Genomic DNA, 16,841 nt, shown 5'->3' with positions numbered 1-16,841 from the left:
ATTCTAATAAAATTTCTAAGTCTGCTGTTTTGTTCCTAATGCTTTGAAAATTTATTACTAAGGTTTTAAGGTATTTTGGTGTTACTTCTTTAGTAGGTTTGTTTAGTGAGGCTGTTGTATTAATTTTAGTAGAATTAGGTTTAACAGGAGTGGATCTGGCTAGTGGTTGGTGAGTTTGGTTTGGGATGGTGTTTAGGATGTTGTATGGGTTAGAAGTGTCTGCATCAAAGGAATCAAACAGTCCTGATGTAAACTGAGGTAACCCACACGGTACACAGTGCCATGATGCATCTTTGTTGCCTAAGGCATAATACACAGGTGTATTCATATGGAGACATGATGCATGGTACCATTCATCGCAGGTGTCACATTGAATGGCTTTCTGTTTCATGGTGCATACTTTTTTGCAGATGTTGCATCTATCTTTAGATCTAGGCCCTGGATTTGACTCTACATCTCCTGCTATTAATATTAACAGTGATAGGTATTTATTTCTGCTGTGTCTGATTGAGAACTTCCATTTGTGATGGGTAATCTTCTTTAGTGTTATGGATGTGTATGTTAGGTTATTTATTTTTTAAGTTGCCTTGATCTAAAGTGTGATGATTGATTATGACTGTTGTTTCTTTTTTAAGTTTAGTGTTGACAAAGGTAGATCTAGTTCTGTGTTCAGCTAGTATGTATTTAGTAATTATTAGGATAAATAGCCAGAGCAATTTCATGATGACTGTTGTTGATTTTAGTTTTTAAAGGGGTCTAGTCTAAATCTAGTTTAAGGTTTACAATGCCTAATTTATGTCTAAATCTAAATTGAAAGCTAATTTACAATGACAATTAAATCAAATGAAATGGTTTATTAAATTCAAAATATGGACCTAGACGACCTAGACTAGATCTTATTCTAGATCAATATATTTACGTGTAAAATTAACTATATAGAATATTACTATTAGTTATTATTAGTAGTATTAGTAGATGATTAGTAGATCTAAAGCCTTAATTGAAGTCTAAGTCTAACACTAAAACTAGACTAGACTGACTTGACTAGGTCAAGGTCTAGATCTAGTCCTAAGGGCTAAGCTAAGAGTTGTTAATTTGAATTAATTAGTGGAAAAAAAAATGCTGAATTAAGTTAAATATATAATTTAAAGATATTAGTTTATTAGTTAAATAGCTTTTTTAATGAATTTGGTTTGATTTTAATACAACAAAACGAAAAATTTAACTCTTCTCTTATAACAGTAAACAGGGAGCAGCCATCTTGCCAAGAGCGCGTAAGATCTTTTCTGTTGAGATCTGTTGAGGTAGATATGTCTGAACTAACCACTTGCCCGCTGTTAAGGTAGATATGTCTGAACTAACCAGTTACCCGCTGTTAAGGTAGATATGTCTGAACTAATCAGTTGCCCGCTGTTAAGGTAGATATGTCTGAACTAACCAGTTGACCACTGTGAAGGTAGACATGTCTGAACTAACTAGTTGCCCGCTGTTAAGGTAGATATGTCTGAACTAACTAGTTGCCCGCTGTTGAGGTAGATATGTCTGAACTAACCACTTGCCCGCTGTTAAGGTAGATATGTCTGAACTAACCAGTTGCCCGCTGTTAAGGTAGATATGTCTGAACTAACAGTTGCCCGCTGTTAAGGTAGATATGTCTGAACAAACCAGTTGTCCACTGTTAAGGTAGACATGTCTGAACAAACCAGTTGTCCCCTGTTAAGGTAGATATGTCTGAACTAACCAGTTGCCCGCTGTTAAGGTAGATATGTCTGAACAAACCAGTTGTCCCCTGTTAAGGTAGATATGTCTGAACTAACCAGTTGCCCGCTGTTAATGTAGACATGTCTGAACAAACCAGTTGTCCCCTGTTAAGGTAGATATGTCTGAACTAACAAGTTGCCCGCTGTTAATGTAGACATGTCTGAACAAACCAGTTGTCCCCTGTTAAGGTAGATATGTCTGAACTAACCAGTTGCTCGCTGTTAAGGTAGATATGTCTGAACAAACCAGTTGCCCGCTGTTAAGGTAGATATGTCTGAACAAACCAGTTGTCCACTGTTAAGGTAGATATGTCTGAACAAACCAGTTGTCCACTGTTAAGGTAGATATGTCTGAACAAACCAGTTGTCCACTGTGAAGGTAGACATGTCTGAACAAACCAGTTTTCCACTGTGAAGGTAGACATGTCTGAACTAACCAGTTGTCCACTGTTAAGGTAGATATGTCTGAACTAACCAGTTGCCCGCTGTTGAGGTAGATATGTCTGAACTAACCAGTTGCCCGTTGTTATTTTATCTTATCTTATATAATACAGACGTTACTTCAAAAAAGAAGATGATTACGTCCTACGCGTCATGCATTTAGTCATGCATATTAACCAATGACTTAAATTCTGCCAAGTCACTGGTTTTCCTGGCTAGCTCAGGCAACCCATTCCATGCTCTAATAGCACTAGGGAAGAAGGAGTATTTGTACAAATTTGTCCTAGCATATGGGACGAGGAGTGTGCCTTTATCTTTGTGTCTTTCAGAGTATTTTATTAAATTTTGTTTTTGTATTTGAAGATTATAGTTCAGTGTTTTATGTATTATTGCTACTTTACTTTTGAGCCTTCTGTCCTGAAGGCTTTCTAAATTTAGTGATTTTACTAAAGGTGTTACTCTAGTCAAATGTGAATATTCGTTTGTTATGAATCGCGCTGCTCTATTTTGTGTCTGTTCTAGTCTCTTAATGTTTTCTTGAGTCTCTTTAAGTGTCGTAATCTGATTACATAGTTCCTGCATGTATTCTAAACTAGAATTTGGTGGTCTGTAAATGCTGCCTATTATTAGGGATGTTGAGGTTGTATTTATTTTACAATATGTTGATTCTATATTTTTTGAGTTAGGTAACGTAATTTCTTCTGCTATAAGAGTGTTTTTTATTGCTAAAAGAACTCCTCCATGATTATCAGCCCTATCTTTTCTAAAAATTTCATAATTACTATTGAAAATTTCTGCATTATAAATTTCAGGATGTAGCCAAGTTTCTGTGCCTGCAATTATGTCTGGTTTCTCACATTCTAATAAAATTTCTAAGTCTGCTGTTTTGTTCCTAATGCTTTGAAAATTTATTACTAAGGTTTTAAGGTATTTTGGTGTTACTTCTTTAGTAGGTTTGTTTAGTGAGGCTGTTGTATTAATTTTAGTAGAATTAGGTTTAACAGGAGTGGATCTGGCTAGTGGTTGGTGAGTTTGGTTTGGGATGGTGTTTAGGATGTTGTATGGGTTAGAAGTGTCTGCATCAAAGGAATCAAACAGTCTTGATGTAAACTGAGGTAACCCACACGGTACACAGTGCCATGATGCATCTTTGTTGCCTAAGGCATAATACACAGGTGTATTCATATGGAGACATGATGCATGGTACCATTCATCGCAGGTGTCACATTGAATGGCTTTCTGTTTCATGGTGCATACTTTTTTGCAGATGTTGCATCTATCTTTAGATCTAGGCCCTGGATTTGACTCTACATCTCCTGCTATTAATATTAACAGTGATAGGTATTTATTTCTGCTGTGTCTGATTGAGAACTTCCATTTGTGATGGGTAATCTTCTTTAGTGTTATGGATGTGTATGTTAGGTTATTTTTTAAGTTGCCTTGATCTAAAGTGTGATGATTGATTATGACTGTTGTTTCTTTTTTAAGTTTAGTGTTGACTAAGGTAGATCTGGTTCTGTGTTCAGCTAGTATGTATTTAGTAATTATTAGGATAAATAGCCAGAGCAATTTCATGATGACTGTTGTTGATTTTAGTTTTTAAAGGGGTCTAGTCTAAATCTAGTTTAAGGTTTACAATGCCTAATTTATGTCTAAATCTAAATTGAAAGCTAATTTACAATGACAATTAAATCAAATGAAATGGTTTATTAAATTCAAAATATGGACCTAGACGACCTAGACTAGATCTAATTCTAGATCAATATATTTACGTGTAAAATTAACTATATAGAATATTACTATTAGTTATTATTAGTAGTATTAGTAGATGATTAGTAGATCTAAAGCCTTAATTGAAGTCTAAGTCTAACACTAAAACTAGACTAGACTGACTTGACTAGGTCAAGGTCTAGATCTAGTCCTAAGGGCTAAGCTAAGAGTTGTTAATTTGAATTAATTAGTGGAAAAAAAATGCTGAATTAAGTTAAATATATAATTTAAAGATATTAGTTTATTAGTTAAATAGCTTTTTTAATGAATTTGGTTTGATTTTAATACAACAAAACGAAAAATTTAACTCTTCTCTTATAACAGTAAACAGGGAGCAGCCATCTTGCCAAGAGCGCGTAAGATCTTTTCTGTTGAGATCTGTTGAGGTAGATATGTCTGAACTAACCACTTGCCCGCTGTTAAGGTAGATATGTCTGAACTAACCAGTTACCCGCTGTTAAGGTAGATATGTCTGAACTAATCAGTTGCCCGCTGTTAAGGTAGATATGTCTGAACTAACCAGTTGACCACTGTGAAGGTAGACATGTCTGAACTAACTAGTTGCCCGCTGTTAAGGTAGATATGTCTGAACTAACTAGTTGTCCACTGTGAAGGTAGATATGTCTGAACTAACCAGTTGCCCGCTGTTGAGGTAGATATGTCTGAACTAACCACTTGCCCGCTGTTAAGGTAGATATGTCTGAACTAACCAGTTACCCGCTGTTAAGGTAGATATGTCTGGACTATTCAGTTGCCCGCTGTTAAGGTAGATATGTCTGAACTAACCAGTTGACCACTGTGAAGGTAGACATGTCTGAACTAACCAGTTGCCCGCTGTTAAGGTAGATATGTCTGAACTAACCAGTTGCCCGCTGTTGATGTAGATATGTCTGAACTAACCACTTGCCCGCTGTTAAGGTAGATATGTCTGAACTAACCAGTTGCCCGCTCTTAAGGTAGATATGTCTGAACTAATCAGTTGCCCGCTGTTAAGGTAGATATGATTGAACTAATCAGTTGCCCGCTGTTAAGGTAGATATGTCTTAACAAACCAGTTGCCCGCTGTTAAGGTAGACATGTCTGAACTAACCAGTTGCCTGCTGTTAAGGTACATATGTCTGAACTAACCAGTTGCCCGCTGTTAAGGTAGATATGTCTGAACTAACCAGTTGCCCGCTGTTAAGGTAGATATGTCTGAACTAACCAGTTGCCCACTGTTAAGGTAGATATGTCTGAACAAACCAGTTGCCCGCTGTTAAGGTAGACATGTCTGAACTAACCAGTTGCCCGCTGTTAAGGTACATATGTCTGAACTAACCAGTTGCCCGCTGTTAAGGTAGATATGTCTGAACTAACCAGTTGCCCGCTGTTAAGGTAGATATGTCTGAACTAACCAGTTGCCCGCTGTTAAGGTAGATATGTATGAACAAACCAGTTGTCCACTGTGAAGGTAGACATGTCTGAACTAATCAGTTGCCCGCTGTAAAGGTAGATATGTCTGAACTAATCAGTTGCCCGCTGTAAAGGTAGACATGTCTGAACAAACCAGTTGTCCACTGTGAAGGTAGACATGTCTGAACTAACCAGTTGCCCGCTGTTGAGGTAGATATGTCTGAACTAACCAGTTGCCCGCTGTTAAGGTAGATATGTCAGAACTAACCATTTTTCCGCTGCTACGTCTGAATTACATACTGCCCTTTTTTAAGGTAAATATGTCTTACATAATCTGTTGTCCACTGTTAAGGTAGAATAGTCTGAACTAGCTAACTGTCCACTGTTAAGGTAGACATGTGTGAACTGACCAGTTGCCCAGATTGAAATTATTGGGTACCATGCTTGTAACTGGACAAACAGATTGACTCGCTGAGTTTTTACAGCTCCTTAGATCAAACTTTTCTATTCCCTCCAACTGGGCGCTGACCATTTGGCCGAAGTTGAACCGCATATAAAGACCCAATGATAAGACCACAATGCCCCATATCTGTAAAAGAATCAAATATTCAACTGATTGAAAAGACGAGTGCACATATGTCTATCTATGTGTATGTGATTATATATATTTGTATGTATTTTTATATAATGACTGCTGATGTGCTGTTGAGCAGCCACTATGTTAAGTTGATAAGCTGGAAAGACTGCAACACCACGGAAACTGGTTCAAGAAACAGATGAAAAATTGACCACAATGAAAGGACAAATCAGAAACTCCAAGAGAAGGAAACAAATAACATGTGCAGTTCATCTGGTTTCACTTGCAGTCGTTATTTTAAGATCCGCCAAACAGTCAAAGATCTCTAAGTTGAGACTTAAATCTCAAATGGATTCGTATTTTCAGTTCATTGTGTGTCACACAAAAGAGGTAAATTTAGTACCAACGCTATCGCTAGGGACAGTTACGGAAAAAGAATGCTAGCCATCACGTGACAGCTTTGGCCGAGTAGTTTGTCTATCTATAGACTGTACAATGAAGTTAGACACATGCAGTGCGTCTCTCTGAACCACAGGAACTAAACCAATGAAGTCGAATACAATCACAATCAATAAACCAAACACTCAAAGACATCTGCTCAGTGCCTGAGATATCTGCAGTTTTCATCACTAAAATAGCCAGCAGTTAGTTCGTGATGCTGCAGCTCGTAGTTTTTGGGTGGTTCTTGCTGCTGCCAGTGCTCCGTTGGTCCAAATCAACGTTTTGACTCGAACGATGGCATGTGAAGAACTTTCTTGTATCTCTTCTATTGTAAACTGGTGGACGTGTTTAACCTGCTTCTTTATCGAGCGCTGACACCGACCGAGACGATTTTTTCCCTTGCCATTTCTTGTGTGACTAAAGAGGCCAATCCTTTGTACTTTCACCCTTCTTTCTACAACTGTTGTGTATGGCATCTGCAATCAGGGACCTTTCCTTTAATGCTCACTCTTCATGTAGATCTATCCAGTGCCACTTTTTCCCAGCTGTTAGTGCCGATTTCTAAAAGTTTTATGTCGCTTTCGCATATATACATCAGTATACGTTAGCAGTGGACCTCCAGCGGATCTCCTGCCTTCTGTTAAATCACCATACAGAATGTCTTGTGAAAGTCGACCTTGTGGCATTCATAATAACTATATCTATGTGCAAATGAAAACAAATTGTCACGACTAACATGCTATAGAATATGTGGCATCCTTTATAGAGTAAGGAACATAATGGTCGGACATGAGCTACAGATTTGCCTATTCTAGTTACAATAATAGCATATCTTTACAACTGTACAGTGGAAGCACTACTTGTTAAGTTACTACACTTTATAATATTCAAATGATAGGCCTTTAGATTTAGACTTAGAAGACGATGAAAGTGAATGTGAAGTTAAATGTGAACCTGGCCTAACTTGTCTTATAATTAATGAATATCTAATTGCTCTAATTGTTTTGTAAAGGGACAATCTCTTATTCCTCAAGAAAAAAACATTTTCGGAAAAAAAAATTCCTTTAGTTTGGTGGGATAGTCCTATATTACAGTTTAGGCGATAATATGAAAAACTACTTATTAATTGTTGTTTTAAATTATATCCAACTTATATGCATACTAAATAGATTTTTTCTCTTTAAAAAACAAGTAAACATTTTTTTGTGTAAATGTAGTAGCTAGTATGACAGAACTTACTTAACTTAGCAATACATTTAAAATTTAAAAAAAATTGACAAAAAATCTAAAACCTTTTTCTGAAAAAACTGCTTGCATAAATGATTTAAAAAAAAATAGTTTTTTCGCTTTCAGAAAATAAAAAAGTAGCCGTTGCATCAGAACTTTGAATGATCTAAAATATCATGATGTCGGATTTTCACTATCCTTTCTAGTTAAGGGGATCTAAACGGGATAGACAGACGGACAGACATTCCACACAAAACTAATAGCGTCGGGGGCCGCTAAAAACAGATCATTATAAATTATAACAAAAAATGGCTAAAATGTGGCTACTCATAAATGGTTGGCCATCCATTCCATACGCCTAGCCCTAGGTTAATCTACTTATTTCTAGTACTACATTAACCAGTGGAAGCACTACTTGTTCAGTTGCTACTTAGAAGTTAATTGATTTGATGGTGCGAAAAAATTGCTAAAATTTGGTTACTCAGAATCCAGGGTGCACCCCTTACATCCACCTTCGGGCGCCCATACATACATACATACATACACACACATACATACGCCTTACTTTCTGCTTTACGGTATACATGTAAGTATACATGTTTTGACGCAAGTACCTAAGCATATAGGTTTTTATTTGTGTGCTCATGTTTTGTAAGTATGTACAATTATATATATATATATATATACATATCTAATTATCTTCTAATGTACGTATATAGCTATATGTGATCTGTTTCTCAGCAGGTATCATCTATACTCTATACATTTGGTGTTTCCTATGTCTGTGTGTTCATGCGCGAGTGGATGGCCCGCTGACTACGTCACCAGGTAAATGAAAGACTAGATGATAGCAGTGCAATGATGTATGTAGGTATACATCTTTGTTTGCAGGTATGTAATTTGCAGTAAGTATGTACATGCAATGTACACACGACTTTATACATGCATTATGTTTTCCTAATAATGTATATTGTAAAAATGTCTGTTTATCTGTGCGCGTCAGTGCGTGCCTGGGTGGAGAGAGAGGATGGGTGAGAGACTTACACAGGAAATCACCATGGTTACCGCTAAAACGTGATCAAAATGAGGCATGTTTGCAGACTGTATAACTGAAAAGACAATGCATTTTAAAGACGTTATCAATTGCTAGTAGCTTTTTTAAAAAAAAACAAAGCTTATATGAACAGTCTCTTGGTGGAAATCTTGTACACGTTATTTCTCGTACTTCCCATTCTGGGATCTAGTTGAAACTTTGTCTAATTATTTGTTGTCGATGACAGAACAAGAATCAATTTTTTTTTAAAAAGTCAATTATATAGAAAAATGTACTAAGCCAAGGGGAGATAAGCCTTGTGTCGACAAATAGGTCTAAAATTTTGAAAATAACAATAAACAAAAAAATTAAAAAACATAACTACTTGAATAGGTCAATGGCAACAACATCCCCCTCTGAGTCTAGAGGCTCAAGATCTCGAGTTCGTATTCAGGCTTGAACAATTTTTTTTTAAATATAGGCAGCACGGAAACCTTCTTTCAGATACTCCCTTCCTCCTCCTACTGGTCCACAAAGAGATTGGACCAGAACGCACTGGGCCTGCTCTAAGCTTGAAACTTGCGCTAAACAAAAACAATTAGATTAATATTTCCAATAGCACAAATTTGTTTTTGTTTATCTAGAATCTAGATTTATAATAAAAATTAAGTTCATGATCGATTCAAAATAAATACAAGGTTGTTTGTTTTTTTGTTTGTTTGTTTAGTTTTTTTTTAAATTTATTTGTCAACACTGACCAATGGCGTATCTATTTATTTTCCTCTCCAAAGCAAACAGACGTATAAAGTGCCACTATAGCTACCTATTTTCTTTCCTCTCTAAATACAGATGGAGGAGAGGGAAGAGAGAGAGAGAGAGGAGAGAGAGATAAAGAGGGGAAGATGGAGAGGAAAGTAAAATGGAGAGAGAGAGATGGAGAGAAAGAGAGACATCTATGGCCTCCTTCAGACGCGAAGGGACTATGGATCAAGTCTTAGATATGAGATCATGTGCATTAGCTAGGGACGGAACGATGACGCCCCTGCAGCAGGTTCTCCCCTCCCCCAGTAGCTGATGTATCAAAAGGAAAGTGCCGAAACAGCTTGGGATAAGCAGCTAATGGTATAGTACTTGGTGGTATAGTACTTGGTGGTATAGTACTTGATGGTATAGTACTTGGTGGTATAGTACTTGGTGGTATAGTACTTGGTGGTATAGTACTTGGTGGTATAGTACTTGGTGGTATAGTACTTGATGGTATAGTACTTGATGGTATAGTACTTGATGGTATAGTACTTGATGGTATAGTACTTGGTGGTATAGTACTTGATGGTATAGTACTTGGTGGTATAGTACTTGGTGCTACCAACTTGCTAAGGGTCGCTGGCTTCTGATTTTTCCTTAGAATTGTCTCACGAAGCCTTTCCCCTGTTTGGGTATATCTACAAGAACCAGAGGTTTGAATTCAGAGTTTTCCTTCACCTAGGTAGGGCAAGGCTAACAGACCCCTTTAGCCCGAAGCTTACTGGTTTAGGCGACAGTTACTCGATTTTGCTCCTTCTCCTGTTTGAGATAAACAGTTCCGCCGAACCCAATATCTGAGCCAAGAGTTGGGCTGGTTTTCAAAGGCTAGTTTATACGAAGTGGAGTGTTTATTTCCATCACCAATTACAGCAATAACAACAACCTTACGGAGATAGAGATAGAACAAGAGTCATTTTACCTACACCTGATGTTTCAATGTTCAGCTACACACCTCAGATTTGTAGACGAATGATGGTCGAGAACTAGAATGCAGAGATGGCGACAGTCAATAGAGGTCATTGTTGATTTCTTTTCATAATGTCTGTGTCTGTGAAAAAAATATTAGAATCCCAATCAAATCAAAGAATTAGGCAGAGTGACAATTTAGTTTAGTTTAGACGAGTATGGGTGAATGGATTGATGGATAGATAGATAGATAGATAGATAGATAGATAGATAGATAGATAGATAGATAGATAGATAGATAGATAGATAGATAGATAGATAGATAGATAGATAGATACATACATACATACATACATACATACATACATACATACATACATACATACATACATACATACATACATACAAACATACATACATCATGGGCGTAGCCAGGAATTTTTTTTTCGGGGGGGGGGTTGGGGGGGGATTCCCCCCCCCCGCCCCCCTCCTGCGGAAAAAAATTATATATATATGTGTGTGTGTGTACATAATTAATCTTTATTACATTCTGACCCTTTTGGAAGACGTTTATTGTTTATTGTAGACTCCCCGCCCTGGTTAACAAGGGGGTCTGGGGGAGTTCGCAGCGCTCCCCCAGTTGAAAGCCAACAAAATGCATATTCTGAGGTATCTACAGTGCATTATCTTGCTATTAAAAAGTTTTATTTCAAAAACCTAATGTGCTATTCTTACTGACTTAGACCCTCTCGCACCGTTCGGCGCATTTTCCGGCAAGCTGTTTCCGCAACTCTTATTTTGCGTAATTCATTTTGTCGGAGAACATGTCCCGCAAAACCTCATGCGACGCTCTGTCACAACATTACTAAGGATTCGACTCCCAGTTCGGCATATGATTTCTTTGATTTAGACCCGATCTCTATGACTGACTCCTAAAATCTGTCTTAGCCATCTTTGTTGAGCCACATTTAATGTTTTTCAATTTCGGCACAAGACTATTCACACTTTATTAATGGAGCCCAAGCCACTGGTGGAAATTTGTAACCTTTCTTGACTACGCTCTTTGAATTACATGCCTGTATTTCGCTTTAGATTTTATATCGAAAAGGAAAGTTTTTTCGTCAAATCATCTGTTGAGGGGTTTTAAACTAAAAAATCTCTGGAGTTTTTTTGTTTTTTTTTAATTCAAAACCCCATTTAGCTACGATCATAGAATTTGGTGACTGTAGTTTGCTTAAAAATAATATTGAAGAGAGAGGTTTTCAGCTCTAAACGCTCTGTATGGGAATTTTAAACTCAAAACCATCTGGAGGGGTTTTAAACTTTAAAGAAAAAGCCATCTGGAGGAGGGGGATTTAAACTCAAAACCCCTTTGGCTACGCTCATAGATTTTATAGTGTGTAATTTGCTTTTTTTTTTATATTGAAGAGGTACTTTTTAGCTTCCAACCCCAACTGGAGGGGGGGGGGTTAAACTCAAAACCCCTTTGGCTACACTCATAGAATTTTGAGTGTGTAATTTGCTTTTTTTTATATTGAAGAGGAGGTTTATCGTAAATTTTGGAGGGGCTTTAAAATCAAAATCTTCCTTAACTGTGCTGTTGGAATTTGGGGATTGTTGATTGCATTTTTTTTTTGTTTTGTTTTATAGAAGAGGGGGATTTAACTGCAAAAAACTCTGGTAGGGGGGTTAAAATTCAAAACCCCCTGGTAGAGGAATTTGTATCTCAAAACCCCCATACATACAAAATGTAACATACATACATACATACAAACATACAATCATACATACATACATACATACATACATACATACATGCATGCATAGGCCTACATACATACATACAATGATGTATGATACATAGATAGAAACATAGATAGATACAATGAAATGTTACGTACTAGAAAGAAAATCTAGATCTCGTTCTTATTACTGTGTCTGACAGAAAATCTTTTCCAAACTAGTAGTGACGATATGTTACTATGTCTAGAATCCTTACCACTTCCTCATGGGAAAGCAAGGGCAATCATTCAGACTACCCATTCAATGAAGTGCCAGTCAGTGCTTCCACTGTTTAGTTGAGTAGCTTTAAATAGTCCCTAGCTCAGTTTTCTATTTACTTACTAGATCTAGGCCTAGATCTACTTACGACTTACGACACTTGTGAATCCAGAGCTGGGGAAAAAGGGGGGGGGGGTCAAAACCTTAGAATATCAACAAGAATAATGCCTATTTTTAGATTTAGAGGAATAGTTTTCAATATCAAACATTATCACTCGAACTAAAAAAAATAATATTCAAATTACACGTATTGTGGCAGTAGCCTACATCTAAATATACGGAATTTGGAAACCAGCTGCAAGCTCTCCAGGTAGACTCTGGCGCAAATCTTTGTTTGTTTTCATTCTGATCTGCTCAAGCTTATTGTCCTAGAGTCTACAGCTCATTTTATCTTATCTTATCTTATATAATACAGACGTTACTTCAAAAAGAAGATGATTACGTCCTACGCGTCATGCATTTAGTCATGCATATTAACCAATGCGAAGTCCCTGGTTTTCCTGGCAAGCTCAGGCAACCCATTCCGTGCTCTAATAGCACTAAGGAAGAAGGAGCATTTGTACAAATTTCTCCTAGCATATGGAACGAGGAATGTGCCTTTAACTTTGTGTCTTTCAGAGTAATGTACAAGTCAAATCAAATGAGGAGTGCACGGGCCTGGAGTGCCAGGAACAATCTAAGTACAAATAGCGGTGACCGTAGCTTTGTTTTTCTTTTTTGAAGTTGTGGGCGGGGCTTTAACAACAAAACCCCTTTGGCTACCATCATGGAACTTGATGACTGTAGTCATCAGGGGGAGGGAAGAAGGCTCTGAAGAACAAAAGAAATAGAAAAAAGAACTAGAAAAAAAAAAGAAGTAAAAAGAAAAGAAAGATGAATATTAACAGAACCAAAAAAAAAAATGTCTACTGTCATTCTTGTCGAGTGAAATAACCCCTAGGCACACCTACACACACAACAAATACAATATTACAAAAGTTTCAGTTTGCAGAAATCAACACATTTATTGTAAACTTTTCCAATGAGTAATTAAAATCCATTGTAGTATGAATTTATTGTAAACTGGTATAATGAGTAGTACACATTTATTGTAAACTTGTCCAATTAATGGTACGAATTACAAACTGGTCCGATGAGTGGTACAACTTTATTGTAAATTTGTCCAAGAGGTGGTCAGTGTCTACATATTCTATCTACAAGTACAACCAACGACAGTAGAATGAAGCACAGGAATCATCTCATAAACTCCATTTGGTAAGCATTTACCTTTCCTAAGCACTTTGACTAAAACTCTTTCTGCAATGCACCCGCGTATGTTAGCGTCAACACAGGACCTACACAGACAGTCGGCGTAAATCAAATGGTTTGGGTAGAAACTAGGTCCCAAATCAAAAATTTGATATTTCCAAGGGCAGTTGGATTTGAGGTTTTTAGTACTTCCTGGCCACCACGACCCTTTTCTTGCAGGACAAGTCAAATTCTGATCCTTGTCCAATACATTGGTAAACAGATTTAAAGAAGGAAAGTTGCCATTGAAGACGGGAGTCTGAATGTTTGCGTTCACCTCGAGAAGTTGAATCATCCAGTTGCTTGGGAGTTCGCAGTCGTTCTGTCTGCTAGATCTCGATAGGGTTGTGTTCAACTCTGGCAGTGAAGAGTTATTGCGTGCCAGATCATCGGAGCCATCTCTTGTCAAATGTGAATGTAACTTGCTCGATGGAGAAATGCTTAAAGCTTCAGATGCAAGTCCAGCAAAGAAAGAAAAGGCAAACATCACCAGAGTGTATAAGGACATATCGCTCGTGTTGTTTTTTTTTTTTGTTGTTGTTGTTGTTTTTTTTTGTGCTTGTATTTGAAGCAAGCCAAATGTAAAATAAATCTTCACACGCCAGTGTTTAGTGAAGACATCAACATCCTACCTGGCAATCAAAACCTAGTACTCTAGCCCAGGGATTCCTAACTTTTAAAAGATGTTCGTTATTGTTGGACCATATAAGAATAGTTTACCATTTACGACCATTATCTCTTTTGATATCCGAATATTTTGGATCTAAAGTGTAAACAAAAAAAACAGCAATGAAAAGAAAGAAGCTAGGCGGGTCTTACTACACATAACATTACGTAGGCCTAGTACATGTAATCTACACATAACGTTTTTGAAGGCCTAGTACACATGACGTTACGTAGGCCTAGTACACATAACGTTACGTAGGCCTAGTACACATGACGTTACGTAGGCCTAGTACACATGACGTTACGTAGGCCTAGTACACATGACGCTACGTAAGAGTACTACAGATAACGTTACCTAGGAGTAACAACACTGGCAGAAGAAAAACGCCAGAGAAGAAAAGCAAGGCCAATGAGACTAGCCCCAGCTGGAATAATCTGCCCAGTGTGCAGCCAAACATTCTGGGCTCACATAGGTCTCACTAGCCACATGAGGAGGCATAAAACCCCAGTGCAAAGCCCTCAGCCCCTTGATGACAAAAGTGGTCATCATCGAACCACGATGGACGAACTATAATAACTTTCAAAGTGTAGTCCATTGATTGAAAACTGTTAGGCAAAAGTACATTTACCTATATTAGCAATATTTCAATGCCGGAAAAGTGCCTTAATGGAGGCTTACTGGGGGCTTCTAATTAAAAATACCATCTGCATTTAAATGTTTGGTTTAGTCTAAGTGTAGCACAGAAAACTGTGATCGACACTTCTAACATCGTACTTCATTGTGCTCGCTGATTTTTTTTTTCTTGCATATTTATAAACGGGAATTATGCCTTTAATTCTCTATGACTTTGGATGTTCGTTTTGTCTACGACATTTCTTACTGTGTCATCGACGTGAACAGAAAGACGAGCCAAGGAATACTTTAGGCTGGAATTGATTCACAGAGTCAGCGAGAAACATGCGGACCGACAACACGCCAAAAGTCGAAAGAAAACGTGCGGACGTCAGTTCCTGAGAAGAAGGCAGAATGCTTCAAAGTGAAAGCACTCCCATGTCTAACACAGGAGCCTGCTAAGCATCGAACACGAAAGGATCAAGTACTTTTAAGTTATTAGTCAAAAGATTAAGAAAGATTTTTAAATAAAAGTGTCATATTGATTGACTTTTAATGAAAGCGGGACATTTTATGAAAAGCGTGACAGATGGTTCAAAGCGAGACTGTCACGGCGCCTAAATCGGGACGTCTTGTCTCCTTAATGTTACGGTAGGCCGGCAAAATGTACGCCTAAATCTCATTCCCTCTACTGACCTCGAGTAAACCATTAAGAAACCATTATTTTCATTAACAGACTTTATTCATGTGCATAAAAATATTTAAATTTATGTTTTAAAAAAATGGACACTATCGCAAGGACATTAATAGCCGTTGCAACTGTGAGCGCAATTAACTTATGGAATATAATTGTGATAATTCTCTGATATTTACTTCTCAGCAATGTTTGCAAATGAACAGACCGTGCGTGTGTAACATTAACTATGGTTTGTACGACTAGGCAATACAATTTGCATACTTCATGGAATAAACAAAAGGGTCCGCATTCAAAAGATCTCAAAAAGATGATGCGCAAGAGGCAGTTGAATAAAGAATTTAAGAACCTTACACAATATGGATATAAATACTACTTAGGCGGCACAAGTGACATTCTACAATAGCACATTACTCAGAATTATAGAGCTTTTGGGAGAACATGTAGGCCTAATTAAACTCTGTTGACGTCACGATGTCTTCCCAAAATCTTTCAACAATGAATTGCTAGGGAATATCATGGCAGAGACGCCTTTGGTGTAGGGCCACTCAGCTCAAGAAAACATAAAGGAACTAGAACAGGCCAGTCGCAAACTAAAGCCTTGGGGTTTATAACAAAGGAATGTTTACTGAATAATCACTCAATTTAAAGATGCTTCAGAGCAGAAGACTAACAAATAAAGTAATAATAATAATGCCTACATTTAAAAAACTGAACTATAATTACAAAACATAATAAAATATACAGTAAGACACAAAGATGAAGGCACATTTCTTAATCCATAAGTTAGGACAAATGTGTACTAGTGCTCTTTCTTTCACAGTGCCATTAGAGCATAGAATGGGTCATGGGCGTAGCCAGGGGGGGGTTCTTGGGGTTCAAACCCCCCCCGAAATGAAATCCCCCCCTGGGGGGGGGAGTCGGAATTTAGTGACTGATTTTTTGCTTTGATTTTGTTTATTTTAGGTGAGATTTTAATACTAATACTTGCCCTAGCACAACCAAAGGGGTTTTTAGTTTAAAACCCCCTACCAGGGGGGTTCGAGTTTAAAAACCCCTACCAGGGGGGTTCGAGTTTAAAAACCCCTACCAGGGGGGTTCGAGTTTAAAAACCCCTACCAGGGGGGTTCGAGTTTAAAACCCCTACCAGAGCGGTTCGAGTTTAAAAA

The 16,841-nt window shown here is 37.5% G+C and overlaps 2 protein-coding genes across 5 annotated transcripts in view; both read right to left on the bottom strand.

Annotated features, from left to right (window-relative positions):
* The window catches only part of LOC106055214 (uncharacterized), a 31,525-nt gene extending 19,039 nt beyond the window's left edge, over window positions 1–12,486 (bottom strand). Inside the window, exons 1-4 of one of the 4 annotated variants that reach the window (XM_056011508.1) lie at window positions 12,253–12,486; window positions 10,365–10,493; window positions 8,653–8,717; window positions 5,774–5,952 (exon numbers count right to left, since the gene is read on the bottom strand). In XM_056011508.1, coding sequence (XP_055867483.1) covers window positions 5,774–5,952; window positions 8,653–8,700 — 227 coding nt within the window. In that variant the 5' untranslated portion in view covers window positions 8,701–8,717; window positions 10,365–10,493; window positions 12,253–12,486. The remainder of the gene's footprint in view (window positions 1–5,773; window positions 5,953–8,652; window positions 8,718–10,364; window positions 10,494–12,252) is intronic. The other 3 variants (XM_056011503.1, XM_056011504.1, XM_056011505.1) reach the window with 3 other exon arrangements.
* LOC106055188 (uncharacterized) lies at window positions 9,657–10,465 on the bottom strand. Its single transcript, XM_056009646.1, has 2 exons — window positions 10,398–10,465; window positions 9,657–10,083 (listed from the first exon to the last, which is right to left on the bottom strand). Exons 1-2 carry the CDS (start codon window positions 10,463–10,465, stop codon window positions 9,657–9,659), a joined length of 495 nt encoding a protein of 164 aa, XP_055865621.1.
* Window positions 12,487–16,841: the final 4,355 nt, after the last annotated feature.

The sequence above is a fragment of the Biomphalaria glabrata genome, chromosome 14 (genome assembly GCF_947242115.1).
Source record: "Biomphalaria glabrata chromosome 14, xgBioGlab47.1, whole genome shotgun sequence".
NCBI lineage: Eukaryota > Metazoa > Mollusca > Gastropoda > Planorbidae > Biomphalaria > Biomphalaria glabrata.
This window is presented reverse-complemented; position numbering and strand designations above follow the sequence as displayed.